Source organism: Bos indicus x Bos taurus, chromosome 7 (genome assembly GCF_003369695.1).
Source record: "Bos indicus x Bos taurus breed Angus x Brahman F1 hybrid chromosome 7, Bos_hybrid_MaternalHap_v2.0, whole genome shotgun sequence".
NCBI classification, from domain to species: domain Eukaryota; kingdom Metazoa; phylum Chordata; class Mammalia; order Artiodactyla; family Bovidae; genus Bos; species Bos indicus x Bos taurus.
The window spans coordinates 107,686,651-107,703,679 of NC_040082.1; the positions used below are offsets into that span (position 1 = coordinate 107,686,651).

The window sequence follows — 17,029 nt, forward strand, 5'->3', positions numbered from 1 at the left end:
GGGTTCTAACTGAGAGCATTTGGAGGAGACGATGGGACTGACTAATAGACTCACTGCACCCTAGTGCTCTCTACATTAGACTTCTTCTCTTCAAGTCTTCCGTCCCTCCACGTCCTAGTATTATGCCCATGGCTGAGCCAAGGGAATTTAAATTGGAGGGGCATGTATATGGAAGAGAGTTTGGCCATTCTTGTAAACTTCAAGTACTGTTTGATGTAACACTTATTCACATGTCCCAGCAGCTGTGTAGAATCTTCCCCATATTGAGGACTCTGGAATCCACCTGGTACTTGAGGTTTGAAGTAGATGAGATGTCTCTTACCTGGGAATATGTGCATATCCTTCTGCTGAATGTATTAGCTGTTCTCACATCCCTCATCTAACATCACATGAGAGTTCTTACTAGTGAGACCTGTTTGAATTTCACTGAACCAAAACTAAGGGGATTTTTTTTTTCAGCACATAATCATGCTTGGAATTTTCTCAAAACTAAAATTTGGTTCATGATAGTTTAGGTGTTCTGGGAGGCTCTTTTCTCTTTCACTTTGTGTACCAAATTCTAGATCCAGGTTTTGTCTCAGTGCCTGTGAACAGTGAAAAAGGAGCTGACTCTTGGTAGGTATGCACCTGTGATATACGCCTGAGGTTTAGAGTGCTCTTTTCAAACAGCATATTGTTTTCCTTTGTCTTCAGTTAGAACATTTGTGTCAGTATTCTTGGAGTTTGATTTGTAAGCTTAGAAATGGAAACGAATAAATAGCTAATACTATACCACTACACTAAAAGATGAGTTTTTATAGTAGCAGCAGCCATGGTCTCATAAACCAGTATTTACTTTATAGAATTTCCCTCATGGTTAGTGTGTTTGTGCCTCCCTGGCTGGTTCATAGAGAAGTCTGAGATCTAAATTTCTTTTCCTTTCATTAGGAGTTTGTTACAGGTAGATAACTGATTGGGAATGTATTAGTTCTTGAGTGGGTAGTGGATTCAGTGTTCATTATACTATTAAAAGCGTAAGCACTTTAAAAAAAGAGGGTGTTAATATCAAATAACTAAGGCTGTGATCCTACACTGGCCTCTGGTTGCCAATCCCTAACAGTGTCGGACTGTACCTGTACATAATAGTTTGTGGGTATGTATAGATACCAGAAACCTCAAAGGTCCGTCTAGTCAAGGCTATGGTTTTTCCAGTGGTCATGTATGGATGTGAGAGTTGGACTGTGAAGAAAGCTGAGCGCCGAAGAATTGATGCTTTTGAACTGTGGTGTTGGAGAAGACTCTTGAGAGTCCCTTGGACTGCAAGGAGATCCAACCAGTGCATTCTGAAGGAGATCAGCCCTGGGTGTTCTTTGGAAGGAATGATGCTAAAGCTGAAACTCCAGTACTTTGGCCACCTCATGCGAAGAGTTGACTCATTGGAAAAGGCTCTGATGCTGGGAGGGATTGGGGGCAGGAGGAGAAAGGGACGACAGAGGATGAGATGGCTGGATGGCATCACTGACTCAATGGACATGAGTCTGAGTGAACTCCGGGAGTTGGTGATGGACAGGGAGGCCTGGCGTACTGCAATTCATGGGGTCGCAAAGAGTCGGACACGACTGAGCGACTGAACTGAACTGACAGATACCAGAAACCTCACTCTGTACCTTTGTCAAATGTTATTAATATTTTAAGAGAATATGACACATTACTTTATGGTAGTCAATTTGAAAAATTTTGACAATTTGGCCAGTTCCTAGAAAACTATTATCAAAAGTAACACAGGAGAATTAGACAACTCCAACAGTTCTAAACCTTTTAAGTAAGTTGAACCACAGTAAATCATTTTTCTCAGAAAGATCTAAGCCCAGTGACTTTCCTGGTAAATTATATTAAATATTTTAGAAATAAATTAATCCATGTTCATGGGGATTCTTCTAGAGAATAGAAGGAGAAACACTCTGCAGATGGTTTTCTGTAGGTAACATATCATGGACACCAAAATATGACAAGGACTGTACCAAGAATTAAAATTACAGGTCAGTTTATTATAGCTGTCAAAGGAAAACCCTAGACAAAATATTAGCAAACTGAATTTAGCAATATATCCAGAAGATAATACACTGTGATAAGGTTGTACTCCCGTATTGCAGGGCTTATGTAGCTTCAGAAACAAAGCAGATCAATGCAAAGCATGAAACGTAAGAAGGAATAACAGATTACGTGGATATCAACTCAGAAAATCTAAAAGATCAGTTAGACTTAGTATAAGAATTGAGAAAATTGCCATGTAAAAAGTCAATATGTGAAAAACATATATTTCCATATAGTAGCAGCATAGTTGGAAAATGAAATTATAAAAGATTTACAGCATGGTGAAAAGTATGATCTTTCCATTTCCAAGTAAAATAAAGATGTTTAAGACATTAGTGGGGGGAAATGGTTAAACATTTTTGAGAGAGAGAGTAAAAAATGCCTAAAGAAATAGATGGAAATGTATGGAAGACTCAGATATATTCACATCCAGTCAAAATCTAACAAATGTTTTTCTTTGGATAGTTGAAAATTGAGCAGCAGATTCCAAAGGTCAAGTAGAGCCAACATGCTCTTGAAAAAGAATTATCATAAAGATACTGGGGTTACAATACAGGGATAGTTATCAGATCAAAGGAACAGAATAGTGAACTCACAATCAGACCTGTGAATAAATGAACTTCCAACTCTGCCGCCATCCCCACCACTTTTGTTTTTAAACCGGTGAGCTTGTATAGGCAATGGAGAAAGGATGGTCTTTTTAATATGTTTTCAACATTTAATCATAAAAAAAATTGCATAGGTAACTGGAACAGCACTTAAAAAGAAACTCCAGGTGGGTTAGAGACCAGAGTATGAAAGGAAAACCATAAAACCTCAGATGATGACATAGATTATCTAATGGCTTCAGGGTAAAGGAAGTCTTAAACAGAACAACTGAACGATATCCTGTATTCGACTGCATTAAAACTAAATTTGGGGGCTTCCCTGGCGGTCCAGTGGTTAAGAATCTGTGCTTCCACTGCAAGGGGCACAGGTTTGACCCGTTGTTGGGGAACTAAGATCCTACAAGCTGTGTGGTGAAACCAAATAAACAAACAGATTTAAAACAAAAACTTGAGTGAAAAGGCAAGTGATGCAGATGGGCACAGTATTCGCAAGCTGCATCATTTGTCAGATCTCTAGCACTCGAGCACATAAAGAGATCTGGGTAATAAATAAAGGGCAGACAGAAAACGCTATTGAAAATCAGCTGAAACACTTAAGAGTACCACCACAGGAGTGCAAACAGTAATGGCCGAAAGACTGAAAACGCTGCTCCACTTTCTGAGTCCTGAGTGCCATGCAAGAGGGAGCCAAGGGGATACGACTTCCCTCCCACCTGACTGGCCACAGTTGGCACGCTGGGCATAGACCAGAGGGTGGAGGCTCAAGATCGCTTCTGCACTGCAGGTGGGAGGGCACCCCTCCCCGAGCGGGCCTGTGGAGAGCGTTAATGTCAGATAACTGTGGCTGGGGTCCTGCACTGCCATTTGGGTGCCCACCTAGACAGGCTGAGGAACCAATGCCTCAGGACCCTGAAGTTCTCCCAGAGTAGTGTGTACACTGAAGTCTCTGGCAACGTCTTCTCCTGGAACAACAGGCATGGATCAGTGGGAGAATATATAGGTAAACTGCGGTCACTTGGTGAGAAGGAGGTAGGGTTTTCCAGGCCACATAGCTAGCCAGGATCTAGAGAAATTTCCAGTTCTCTTGCTTCACCATTTAGTCCTTCCTCCCCAGTGCTGCATCTTGACTTAGATAGCATCTCTGACCCTGTGTATCCCCCTCTGTCCCCAGAGCCCTCGGTGGTGTTCGCCAAGGAGCAGCCGGCACACAGTGAAATGCAGGCCGTGGCGGGGGCGAGTGCCACGCTGAGCTGCGAGGTGGCCCAGGCCCAGACGGAGGTGACGTGGTACAAGGACGGGAAGAAGCTGAGTTCGAGCTCGAAAGTGCGTGTGGAAGCCAAGGGCTGCACCCGGAAGCTGGTGGTGCAGCAGGCGGGCAAGGCGGACGCCGGGGAGTACAGCTGCGAGGCCAGGGGCCAGAAGGTCTCCTTCCACCTGGACGTCACAGGTCAGTTATTTGAGAGGATCTTTTGGAGACGATGTGACTGACTTACAGCCATGACAGGATCTTTTCATTGCATTTAACCTCTTCGTATCTCCCATCTTCCCACCTCCCATTCTCGTGCTCATGGCTGATCCCAGGGACGCTGGGTGGGAATGGTGTGTGTGTGAGTTGGGGGGGGCCTCTCTTGTGCACCCCAAGTGGTGTTTCCGTGTTGTAATGTTCCAGCTGATCTTTGGTGCCCAGGACCCTGGCTCCATCTGGCCCTTGGGGTCTCAAGTGGGCCACATGTCTCTCACCTTGGGAAATGTGAAAGTACTTTTTGGATGTTTTAGCAATGTCCAAATTCTCTCACCCAGCGTTGTATGAGGATTCTCCCTAATCAGAGATGTGTGTAGTTTTTTGAACCTGATAAGAGGATTTCAGCCACATAATCATGCTTGGCATTACCTCAAGTCTGAATTTATGTTAGTTGTTATGGGACACACTTTCTTTCTTGCACATTGTTGTAGAAGTTATCTATCTAAATGTTGCAAAATCTAGGTTTCTGTTCTGTTGCAACGTCTGTGCAAAGTAAACCAAGAGAAGAGGATTGGTGCCTTTGACATGCGCCTCTGAGATATGGTACATTCTTTTAAAAGCAAATTTTGGTTTTCTTTTGCCTCCAGTTAGTACATTCTGTGTCAGGATTCCCTTTGGAGCTTGATTTATAAATTTAGAAATGGAGAGTAGTAAGGAGCTTTCCCTACACCAATAGGCTTTCCTAAAGATGAGGCACTGTAGTAGCAGTACTGACTGGTAGAGCAGCATTTGTTTCATAGCATTTCCTAAGGACGCGTGTCTTTCTGTACCTTCTGAGCTGGTTCACAGAGATGTCTGCAGACTACCTTTAGTTTCCTTTTGTTAAGAGAGGTTAACTTCAAACAGAGGTGGGCTGTGGCTCTGTCTTGACTCCTAAGTGCCACCACATAACAGTTTGATATTGTATTAGTATATACTGATTCATAGGTATATTATCAGTTCAGTTAGTATAAGTTCAGTCACTCAGTTGTGTCCGACTCTTTGCGACCCCATGAATCGCAGCACGCCAGGCCTCCCTGTCCATCACCAACTCCTGGAGTTCACTCAGACTCACGTCCATTGAGTCGGTAATGCCATCCAGCCATCTCATCCTCTGTCGTCCCCTTCTCCTCTGCCCCCAATCCCTCCCAGCATCAGAGTCTTTTCCAATGAGTCAACTTAGATACCAGGAAATCCACTGTGAATCATTTTGACATTATTATAATCAAAACCTGATATTATTTCACACAAGTAAATTTGAAAAGTTTTGAAATATTGGCCAATTCTTAGAAAACTATATCAAAACTTACACAAGAAGAAATAAACTTGAACAGTCTTATAATCTTTTAGATAAATGGAACCATAATAAAATAATCTCATAGAACAAGATTAAGCTTAGTGGCTCTACTGGCAAATTATATGAAATATTCTGGAAAACTATTTCCTATTCACGGAGATTCTTTAAGAGAATGGAAAAGGGATATATATGTGTGTGTGTCTATTTATATGTGTGTGTGTGTGTATAACACTCTTTAACTCATTTTATGTAGCTACCGTAGTATTGATACCCAAATCTGACAAAGTATAAAGAATTGAAATTACAGGTCAATCTTTTATCGATGTCAATGTCAAAATCCTATACAAAATATTGGCAAAGTGAATGGAGCAATACACGAAGATCTTAATCCAGGAATGCAATTGTTCAACATCAGAACATTAGAAAAATCAATCTATAACATTAAGAAGCTAAAAGAGAAAAAGCATATTCCTGCCTTTAAAAGTACAGAATAAAAGTACTTGAAAAAATGTTTACATCATATCTAGATTGAGTTTTATAAAATACAGCATACATTCATTTTGATAACTTCTTACTGAACTAGTAATAAACGGATAGATCCTTAATTTGATACAGAGTACTAAAGAAAACGACATCAAACATCACACTTGCAGAGAAACCTTGAAAGCTTTCCTTTTCACTGGAGCATTTCAAGTGGCTCCACTATCAAAACTTATGTCCAATATTGTAGAGACTGTCAGGAAAAATATAAAGTAAAATTTAGGTAAAGCAAAAAGTGGAGTTCCTAGATGATAACATTATTAATGCAGAGAGTAGAAAGAATTTTTAAAGTTAGTAAGAAAGTTAAGAATAATCGCCACATACAAAATACACAGAAAACGCCTCTAAGTTGATGTACTAGCAACTGAGAGTCAGAAAATGATATTTTAAGACAGTTACCATAGCATCAAAAGTATCATGCTTCTAATTCCATGTCTAATAAAATTTGTTTAAGGCTTCCAAGAGAGGATATTAAACATTTTAGGGAGGCAGTGAAGATCTAAATGAATGGTGAGCTATGCATGGAAGGCATGAAGGTGTCCATTCCTACTCAAAACCCTGGAGGAGGAAATGGCATCCCAGTCCAGGCATTCTTGCCTGGAGAACTCCATGGGCAGAGGAGCCTGGCCAGCTACAGTCCTTGGGGTTGCAAGAGTTGGACACAACTGAACACGTACCACCAATCAAAATCCAAAGGGAAGTTCTTCTGTGTGTCTGTCAAAACTGACAAGTTGATTCCGAGGGCCAGGTGGAACGGAAGCACTCGTAAAATGAGAGCCTTTGATCTGCAAGATATCAAACATTATAAAATTACAGTAGTGAACAGCTGGGTTTCAGTGCAGGAATAAATACAAAGAAATAGAATAGTGAGCTCTGAAACAGCCCTGCATTTAACCAAACTCTCCCATCCCTTTTCTGTTTTCTATGTAGTGCTAGTGTGTAGTGTAGAGAGAGAGTAATTTTTTCATAAACTGTGCAAATGCCATATAACCATATATATATATATGTGTGTGTATATATATTTATATCTGTTCCTCTATAATGAAAATTGACGTCTCTCTCACAGCACACATGGACACCAACTCCCGGTGGGTTAGAGACTCCAATATAAAAGTTTGGAGAAGGCAATGGCACCCCACTCCAGTACTCTTGCCTGGAAAATCCCATGGACGGAGGAGCCTGGTAGGCTGCAGTCCATGGGGTCGCTAGAGTCGGACACGACTGAGCGACTTCACTTTCACTTTTCACTTTCATGCATTGGAGAAGGAAATGGCAACCCACTCCAGTGTTCTTGCCTGGAGAATCCCAGGAACAGGGCAGCCTGGTGGGCTGCCATCTATGGGGTCGCACAGAGTCGGACACAACTGAAGTGACTTAGCAGCAATGACCTGATGGTAATAAAAGATTTAAGCAGTATATAAATGTATTAATCACAAAGGATACATTTTTTAAAATTAATTAGTTTTAATTGGAGTATACTTCCTTTACAATATTGTGGTGGTTTTGCCATACATCGACATGAATCAGCCACGGGTGCACATGTGTCTCCCCATCCTGAACCACACTCCCACCTCCCTCCCCACCCCATCTCTCTGGGTTGTCCCAGAGCCGTCGGCTTTGAGTGCCCTGCTTCATGCATCGAACTTGCACTGGTTATCTGTTTTACATATGGTAATGTACGTGTTTCAATGCTGTTCTCTCAAATCTTCCCACCCTCACCTTCTCCCACTGAGTCCAAAAGTCTTTACTTTACATCCGTGTCTTTTGCTGCCTTGCATATAGGATCGTTGCTATCATCTTTCTAAATTCCACATACATGCATCAATATACTGTATTGGTGTTTCTCTTTCTGACTTACTTCCACTCTGTGTAACAGGCTCCAGTTTCATCCACCTAATTAGAACTGACTCAAATGCGTTCCTTTTTATAGCTGAATAATATTCCACTGTGTGTATGTACCACATCTTCCTTATCTGTTCATCTGCCAGTGGAGATCTAGGTTGCTTCCATGTCCTCGGTTCAGTTCAGTCACTCAGCTGTGTCCAATTCTTTGTGACCCCATGGACTGCAGCACTCCAGGCTTCCCTGTCCATCACCAATTCCCGGACCTTGCTCAATCTCATGTCCATCGAGTCAGTGATGCCATCCAACCATCTCATCCTCTGTCGTCCCCTTCTCATCCTGGCTTCAATCTTTCCCAGCATCAGGGTCTTTTCCAGTGAGTCAGTTCTTTGCATCAGGTGTCCTGGCTGTTGTAAACAGTGCTTCAGTGAACACTGGGGTACACATATCTCTTTCAGTTCTGGTTTCCTCAGTGTGTATGCCCAGCAGTGGGATTGCTAGGTCATATGGCAGTTCTATTCCCAGTTTTTTAAGGAATCTTCATACTTTTCTCCATAGTGGCTGTACTAGTTTGCATTCCCACCAACAGTGTAAGAGGGTTCCACAAAGGACATTTGACATACTTGCCCGTGTTAAAACTGAGAACTTTATGTCAACAGAAGACACACAAAAGATAAGGAAGCAAGTGACAAAGATGGAGAAAATATTTACACAGCCATAATTGTGAATGTTCTAATATAAATATATGAAGAGCTCCTGAAAATGAAGAAGGAAAAGACAGACAATGCTACTGATAACTCGGTAAACGTCTGGCAGTGATCCTGAAGAAGGGCAGACTCCAAAAGCCAAAAAGATGAGAAATGGTGCTTCACTTTGTAAGCCGTTAGGACTGTGCAAAGGAAAGCTCAGGAAGTACAACCATGCTCCCTACCGGCTTGCCACCAGTTGACGACACTGAGAGGATGGAGCCTCAGGAACGCACATGCACTGTGGGTGGGAGAGTTCTCTGTGTGAGAAAGACTGCATTATCTAGGAAGGTTGAAGGGCACGTGCATCCTGATCCCACATTTCCTTTCCTAGAGGAATCTGTGCAGGGAAGAAATCTTTCCCAGAGCCCCCACTTGGAGCAGGACGCACGGAATGTATAGATCAATTGTGGGCACTTATGGGACAACACAGAGCCTGGAGCAGGGCCCAGCCCCCTTCCTACCTGCCCAGGCCTTCTTTCCATACTGCTGCATTCCTGACTTAGATGGCGTCTCTGAGCCTGTGCATCCTTCCTTGTCTGCAGAGCCTATGGTGGTGTTTGCCAAGGAGCAGCCGGCACGCAGTGAAGTGCAGGCCAAGGCAGGCGCCCGCACCACACTGAGCTGCGAGGTGGCCCAGGCCCAGATGGAGGTGACGTGGTACAAGGATGGGAAGAAGCTGAGTTCGAGCTCGAAAGTGCATGTGGAGGCCAAGGGCTGCACCCGGCAGCTGGTGGTGCAGCAGGCGGGCAAGGCAGACGCCGGGGAGTACAGCTGCGAGGCCGGGGGCCAGAAGGTCTCCTTCCACCTGGATGTCACAGGTGGGTGCCAAGGCTGGGTGGGGGGTGTGAGTGCGGGGGATGCTGGGTCCTCTGCTGGGTTCTCCACGGATGCAGTCAGCTCCAGGGCTCTGTCTCCCCGCAAGGCCCTTGAGTGGCAGGACGCCTGCCAGAGCCCCGAGTCCAGGACACTCTTGACATCTGCTCCCCCAGATTCCCGCTTCTCTCCGCCACATCCATACCTTTCCCAGTGTGAAACCTGCCACAGAGGCTTTCTCAGCCATCTGCAGGCTGCTGAAATGGCCATTCTCTGTCTGTGGTCAGCAGGGGGCACTATTCCCATATTAAGTCTTCCTGGGCAGCTGTGGAGCCCTGCTCTGGGGCACTTCTGGCCTTGAACACCCCTGCCTTCACTGGGTCTGGCGCCCCTGTCTCAGCTCGGGCCCCTGATGGTCCAGCTGTATTTAGGTCAGCCTGTTGTGTTGGCTTCTGCTCAGATGCCCATTCTGTCCTGGGCCTGAGCCAAGCCGGTATATTGCCTGCTTGCTCCTGTCCCTCCTGCTGCCTGGTGACATCACTGGGTTTCGGAGTCCTGAGCTCAGTGACCCTGTCTCTGTCCCCAGCTGTGGCCCTGGCATCTGATCCTGCAGCCAGCATGGTCTTTCCAGGCGGTCCCCTGGATCAGCCCTCACAGGGACCCTCTTAGGCCCCCTCCCAGGGCCTCCCTCTCCCTTCTCGGCCCTGGCCTTTCCCCTGCTGCTGGAGGCACTCAGGCTATTTCACAGTCTCAGTCTTTGCCTGGCCTCTCCCCTCCCCACAGGGGGTTCCTCTACTGAGCTTGTCCTCCTCTGCTGCCCTTCCTGGCCCCGCTCCCTCCTGCCCTTCTGGAATGCTGGCCCAGCCCCAGGCTGCATCAGGGTCATTATGTGCCCCGCTTTCCCTGCCTTAGCTGCTCGTGGGGCCCAGCGCCCCTTGGGGTGGGGCAGGGATCCTGGACTCTGAGCTCTTGGTGGACAGAGCTTGTGGCCCCCAGGCCTGTGGTCCCAGGTGGCTCCTCCTCACTGCCCTGTGCTGCCCCTGGGAGCCTGGATGGTGCCTGGCAGGCAGAGTGTGGCCCTGAGGCGTTCCTCGCTGGCTTGCTCAGAAGAGAGGCCGGGGTGGAGAGGCGGACAGCCTAGGCAGTTTCATTTCAAGTCTCCCACCGCGTGGCCTGGAGGGGGCTGGTATTCAGGTCAAGGGTGAGAGGGTCCCCTGTCTAATGCTCCTGTGTTATCCCCCTGCCCAGAGCCGGAGTTTGAGCCCCCGGCCCCAGAGAAACCCAGACGCAGGGAACCGCTGGTGGTCAGGGAACACGAGGACATCATCCTGACAGCCACTCTGGCCACGCCGTCTGTGGCCACGGTGACGTGGTTCAAAGATGGTGTGGAGATTCGCCGCAGCAAGCGGCACGAGATGGCCAGCCTAGGGGACACCCACACCCTGACCATGCGTGGGGCACAGACCCTGGACAGCGCTGTCTACAGCTGCCGCGTGGGCACAGAGGGGCAGGACTTCCCGGTACAGGTGGAAGGTGAGCAGCTCCATGGGGTGGTCCTCTGGGAACCCCTTGTTGGCAGCATCCTGGAGTGGAGACCGGGTGCGGCTCCGGGCGTGCAACCAGGCGGCTCGGAGCTGGTTCTGCGGCCTGAACCCTGCCAGGCTGACGTCCCCTCCCCTCCCCTAGAGGTGGCTGCCAAGTTTTGCCGCCCCCTGGAGCCCGTGAGCGGGGATCTGGGCGGCACGGTGACGCTGGTCTGTGAGCTGAGCCCTGCGCAGGCTGAGGTGGTGTGGCGCCGCGGAAGCACGCAACTCCGGGCCGGCAAACGCTTCCAGATGGCGGCTGCGGGGCCTCGGCGCTCGCTCACGGTGTCGGGCCTGCGGGCAGAGGATGCAGGGGAGTACGTGTGTGAGAGCCGCGACGACCACACCAGCGCCATGCTCACTGTTATCGGTATGCGTGTGCCAGGTCTGCGGGCTGACTCGCCGGGGAGGGTGGGTAGCTCGGCGGAGCATTCTTGGGAGGCTTCCGGAAAGAGGTGTCCTTCCGCGGAGTCTGCAAGAGGGGGAGGCCCCGCCTATCCTGTCTGTATCTCAAGTGGAGCCCCTGTCCACAGTACCCCGTGTGGTCAAGTTCACGTCTGGGCTGAGTGCGGTGGTTGCAGAGGAGGGGAGCGAGGCCACTTTCCAGTGCGTGGTGACCCCCAGCGACGTGGCAGTCACATGGTTCCGAGACGGTGTCCAACTACAGTCCAGCGAGAAGTTTCTCATCTCGCAGAAGGGTGCCAGCCACAGCCTGACCATCTTAAGCCTGGCCCTGGAGGATGCCGGCCAGGTCACTGCACAGGCTGAGGGCATCCAGTCCACGGCTGCCCTCCGGGTCCGAGGTGAGCTTGTGGGGCGGCAGGGAGGGCGCCACAGCTTCTTGTACCAGCTTCTCCTAGTGAGCTGGTTCCCAGGTGGCTGTACTGATACACCCTGCTGCCAGCCTGGATCCAGAGCCTTGGGCTGACTTCAGAGGATGTGGGTTTATCAGCTGCAGAGTGGGACCATGGGGCCAGGCACCTGCTCCGAAGGGGAGATGGTAAACTCTTGCAGTGCACACCTGGAGGGAGAGTGGGCAGAGGTCGTGATCCAGGGGGTCTTCCTAGGGAAAGGACCCTTGCTGAGCCCAGAGGTGGGAGAGGTGGCAAGGTGGGCAAGCATATGCAGGGGATGGGGATGCGCTTGGCTCACTGAAGCCAGGTTGTGTGGGGAGAACCAGAACTTTACCCCAGGGGAGCCAAGCCATCTCATGCGGAAGGGAGTTAAATGGGCAGATTCACTTCTGCCCATGGCACAACCTGAGTCTGGGAGGAGGACTCAAAACATTTCTCTTCTTTAATGTGGTGCACCCAGGGCCTAGTTGAACAGGGTGCAGCTGGTCTGGGGGCTCGGAGTCTGCCTGTCTCAAGAGCTCTCTGTGTCCCTATGCTTCTGCTCACCAGCCGCACTGAGGAGTTTCAGGCTCTTATGGGCGTGGCAGGAGGGTGTTCAGAAGAGGGGAGCAGTAGGTGGGAGGGGGACTGGGCAAGAAGAAGCCCTCCTGAAGTGTGGTTGTGTGTGTGCTCAGTCGCTCAGTCGTGTCCGACTCTCTGTGACCCCGTGGACGGTAGCCTGTCAGGCTTCTCTGTCCATGGGATTCTCCAGGCAAAAATGCTGGAGTGGGTTGCCATGCCTTCCTCCAGCTGAAGTGCTCTTATCCACCCATAAAATCATACCTGCGCACACGTGCAGCTGAGCGCTGAGAATGGCCAAGGTCTTCCCTAGCTCGGAGTCAGAATGTGGTGGAGGGCAGGTCTGCTGGCTAGGGGTCAGGGGCCGGGTCCCTCTGCCTTGCTTTTCCGAGAGTAAACAGTGGCTCTGGTGATCTCCTTCTCTCATGACTGCAGAGGCTCCAGTGTTGTTCAGAAAGAAGCTGGAGCCACAGACCGTGGAGGAGCGGAGCTCAGTGACCATGGAGGTGGAGCTGACTCGGCCGTGGCCGGAGGTCAAGTGGACACGCAATGCTGTAGCACTCGCGTCGGGCGAGAAAGTGGAGATCCACGCCGAGGGTGCACGCCACCGTCTGGTTCTCCACGGTGTGGGTTTCGCTGACCGTGGCTTCTACGGCTGCGAGACACCAGACGACAAGACACAGGCCAAGCTGACTGTGGAAAGTGAGCAGCTAGGCGAGCTTGGTCCAAGGGTTGAGCATTGAGGAGGTAGAGAGGGTAGGAGGAGAGGGACCTCCGTCTGGGGGCAGAGCCTTGGGAAAGGGGGAAAAGGGAAGAAGACCCTGCACTTGGCAGGGGCCGGGGAGGAGGGGAAGGGAGTGAGGGGCGGGGAGGCCTCCCCCACAGGGCACCGTGAGGCTCCCTGGGGTCATGACAAGGGCTGGCCCGAGGGTCAGGGTCTTGCTGCAGTGGCTCATCCTTCCCCTTATTTGTCCCGTAGTGCGCCAGGTCCGGCTCGTGCGGGGCCTGCAGGCCGTGGAGGCGCAGGAGCAGGGCACGGCCACTATGGAAGTAGAGCTGTCCCACGCTGACGTGGAGGGCAACTGGACTCGAGACGGTCTTCGGCTCCAGCCAGGACCCAACTGCCAGCTGGCGGTGCACGGCCCCACACACACCCTCACGCTGTCACGGCTGCAGCGGCAGGACGGTGGCTTGGTGGCCTTCAGGGCGGAGGGCGTGCACACCTCTGCTCATCTGGTGGTCACTGGTGGGTGCTTATGGGTGGGGCAGCACTCACTCCAAGGTGTCTGCCCCTGTCCCTACGGTGCCAGGGAGGCAGGTGGGGCATCGTAGGGGAGGGGACTCGTTCCTAAAACCAGCTGAGTGACTCCAGCCAGTTCAGACTCTGCCCCGCACGGAGGCCCTGCTTCTCAGCACTTCCCTCTTGTCTTCCCAGAGCTGCCTGTGAAGTTCGTCCGCCCTCTGCAGGACATGGTGGCCACAGAGAAGGAAAAGGTGGCCCTGGACTGTGAGCTCTCACGCCCCAATGTGGATGTGCGCTGGTTGAAGGTGCCCGCAAACTCCTCTGCCCCCTCTTGCCTCTCACCGGGGGTGGGCAAGTGTCAGACCGCTCTGCTGGGCAGTACCAGCCCTTGACTCGGCCTCGTTCCTTCACAGGACAACGTGGAGCTGCGGGTAAGCAAGACCATGGGCATGATGGCCCAGGGGGCCTGCAGGAGTCTCGTCATTTACCGATGTGAGCTCGGAGACCAGGGCGTGTATGTGTGCGATGCCCACGATGCTCAGAGCTCGGCCTCCCTGAAGGTGCAAGGTGAGGGCTGGGCGGGTGGCTGCAAGGACCTTCTGGCCCCCTACTGCGACCCCCAGCAAGTGCTTGGCCCTCTAGTTCTGCCCTTGTGCCCAGCCTGTACCCCGTCAGCAAGCTGGGCCAGGGGTGGCGGTCAGATAGGACGCCTGTGCCTCGGGGTGTAGCAGGGCCTGCTCTGTGCCCCAGGCCGGAATGTGCAGATCGTGAGGCCTCTGGAGGATGTGGAAGTGGTGGAGAAAGAGGGCGCCACCTTCTCCTGTGAGGTCTCCCACGATGAGGTGCCTGCGCAGTGGTTCTGGGAGGGCAGTAAGCTGCGGCCCAGTGACAACGTGAGGATCCGCCAGGAAGGTGAGACGGGGACAGTGGGGGGCCAAAGCAGGGGTCCTCCCCACTTCCTGCCCCCAGGCCACCCCTCCCCATCCCCGGGCCACCCTGCCCTTTAGTCCTGAGTGGGCTTTGTCCCCAGGAAGGACATACACTCTCATCTATCGGAGAGTCCTGGTGGAAGATGCAGGGGAAATCAAGTTTGTAGCGGAAAATGCAGAATCGCGAGCCCAGCTCCGAGTAAAAGGTAATGGGGGCCCCGAACAAGGCATGGGCTGGACAGTGTCTGTGTGGACAAGTACATGTGCTGAGTCTTACGGGGCTGGAAGGCCCGCTGTCTTTGTCCTGGGGTCCCTCCCGGAATGAGGTTAGAAATGACCCAGGAGGAGGGAAATGGGTATTCCCTCCTCAGCAGGAAGAAAGTGGACTAGAGGAGGCAGTCTTGCGGTCTCCTTTGTTGAACATGTAGTTACCAGTAAATTCTCCCTCCTGGGACCTCAGCAAATGCTGGAGAGAAAGGGTGTGAGGCCCGGCAGGAGGTGAGCGTACAAGCCTTTTGTCTGGTGAACTTGGTGACAGTCAAGGTGACGGTGGGGCAGGAGGGAGAAAGGGCCTGGGAACAGGCTGCAGGTAGGGGCCCGGGTATTGGATACGTATGGAGGGGACAGGGTGCAAAGGATTCGGGGTGTGCAGGGTGAGGGTAAGGCCGTGTGGCGAGGGGATGGATGGGATGTCTGGGTGGGGCAGGCACGCACATGCCAAGGGCCCCCTGGATAAGTCCTTGTGGTCAGAGGTGAGCAGCACGTCCCAGGCCAGCCTGAGGGTGAGACTCTGCTGCGCTGCCCGCTGGCTCTGGCGGGCGGGTCGCTGGGCTCTTTTTAGCCTGAGCATGGGGTCCCAGGTTGGCTGGTGGGAAGATGCACAGCCCAAGCACCCCATCCTGGGGGTTTGGGCTCACTGTGCCCACTCTGACCCCGCGGGCTATACTCCCAGAGCTGCCTGTGTCCATCCTCCGCCCGCTGCGGGATAAGATCGCCATGGAGAAGCACCGCGGCGTGCTTGAGTGCCAGATGTCCAGGGCCAGTGCCCAGGTGCGGTGGTTCAAGGGTAGCGTGGAGCTCCATCCCGGAGCCAAGTACGAGATGGTCAGTGACGGCCTCTACCGCAAGCTGGTCATCAACGCCGTCCAGCCCGAGGACGAGGACACCTACACGTGTGATGCCGGCGATGTGAAGACCAGTGCACAGTTCTTCGTAGAAGGTTTGGGCGGGGCCGGGTGGAAGCTGTTCCTTTTTTCCCCAGGAGAAGGGTTGTGGCCTTTGGCACTTGGAGGCTCGGGCTTCCCAGGTCGCGCTAGTGGTAAAGAACCGCCTGCCAGTGCAGGAGATATAAGAGGCCTGGGTTCGGTCCCTGGGTGGGGAAGATCCCCTGGAGGAGGGCAGGGCAACCCACTCCAGTATTCCTGCCTGGAGAATCCCATGGACGGAGGAGCCTGGTAGGCTACAGTCCATAGGGTTGCATAAAGCTGAACACAACTCTGAGAAGGGCCTGATTGGTGGCCTCAGGGTGCTCCCAAGAGGATGTGACTGTGCTCGAGAGAGTCTGTTCCCAGGAGCAGGGCCTGCAGAGGTGCAGGGGCGGGGCTCACGACCCTCCCGTGGGACTGCCCCACTGACTGGCCCTCATCCACAGAGCAGTCCATCGTGGTCGTGCGGGGCCTGCAGGATGTGACGGTGATGGAGCCGGCGCCCGCCTGGTTCGAGTGTGAGACCTCCATCCCCTCAGTGCGGCCCGCCAAGTGGCTCCTGGGGAAGACGGTGCTGCAGGCGGGGCCTGACGTGGGGATAGAGCAGGAGGGCACGGTGCATCGGCTGACGCTGCGGCGCACCTACTCCACCATGACGGGGCCGGTGCACTTCACCATCGGCAAATCGCGCTCCACCGCCTCCCTGGTGGTCTCTGGTGAGAGGGTGCTGCCCAGTGGCTCGGCTGAGGGTGGACAGGGCCTGGGGGGCGGGGGTTCCGGCCTCGTGGTCTGGCCCACTTTATGCCTGCTTCCCTCTTTGCTTTCCCACGGCAGACATTCCTGTGGTGCTCACACGGCCCCTGGAGCCCAAGGTGGGGCGGGAGATGCAGTCCGTCGTCCTGTCCTGTGACTTCAAGCCTCCCCCCAAGGCTGTGCAGTGGTACAAGGAGGAGACGCCCCTGGCGCCATCCAGCAAGTTCAAGATGAGGCTGGAGGGCCACATGGCGGAGCTGCGTGTCCTGCGGCTCACCCCTGACGACGCTGGGGTCTACCGGTGCCAGGCTGGCAGCGCCCAGAGCAGCGCGGAGGTCACTGTGGAAGGTAGAGAGAGGGGGCGTGGGCCCCAGAGGGTCTCTAGGAGGTCACTGTGGAAAGTAGAGAGAGAGGGGCGTGGGCCCCGTGGGGTCTCTAGGAGGTCACTGTGGAAGGTAGAGAGAGAGGGGCGTGGGCCCCA

General features: G+C 51.8%; 1 protein-coding gene across 50 annotated transcripts in view; it reads left to right on the top strand.

Annotated features, from left to right (window-relative positions):
* Positions 1-17,029, top strand: part of OBSCN (obscurin, cytoskeletal calmodulin and titin-interacting RhoGEF) — a 229,285-nt gene that overhangs the window by 119,513 nt on the left and 92,743 nt on the right. For 48 of the 50 annotated variants that reach the window (XM_027548670.1, XM_027548671.1, XM_027548672.1 and 45 more), the window contains 14 exons: positions 3,853-4,128; positions 9,153-9,428; positions 10,672-10,956; positions 11,110-11,376; positions 11,540-11,809; positions 12,854-13,120; positions 13,398-13,664; positions 13,854-13,966; positions 14,075-14,228; positions 14,412-14,573; positions 14,692-14,796; positions 15,543-15,809; positions 16,242-16,511; positions 16,630-16,896. In XM_027548670.1, coding sequence (XP_027404471.1) covers positions 3,853-4,128; positions 9,153-9,428; positions 10,672-10,956; positions 11,110-11,376; positions 11,540-11,809; positions 12,854-13,120; positions 13,398-13,664; positions 13,854-13,966; positions 14,075-14,228; positions 14,412-14,573; positions 14,692-14,796; positions 15,543-15,809; positions 16,242-16,511; positions 16,630-16,896 — 3,246 coding nt within the window. The remainder of the gene's footprint in view (positions 1-3,852; positions 4,129-9,152; positions 9,429-10,671; positions 10,957-11,109; positions 11,377-11,539; positions 11,810-12,853; positions 13,121-13,397; positions 13,665-13,853; positions 13,967-14,074; positions 14,229-14,411; positions 14,574-14,691; positions 14,797-15,542; positions 15,810-16,241; positions 16,512-16,629; positions 16,897-17,029) is intronic. The other 2 variants (XM_027548686.1, XM_027548713.1) reach the window with 2 other exon arrangements.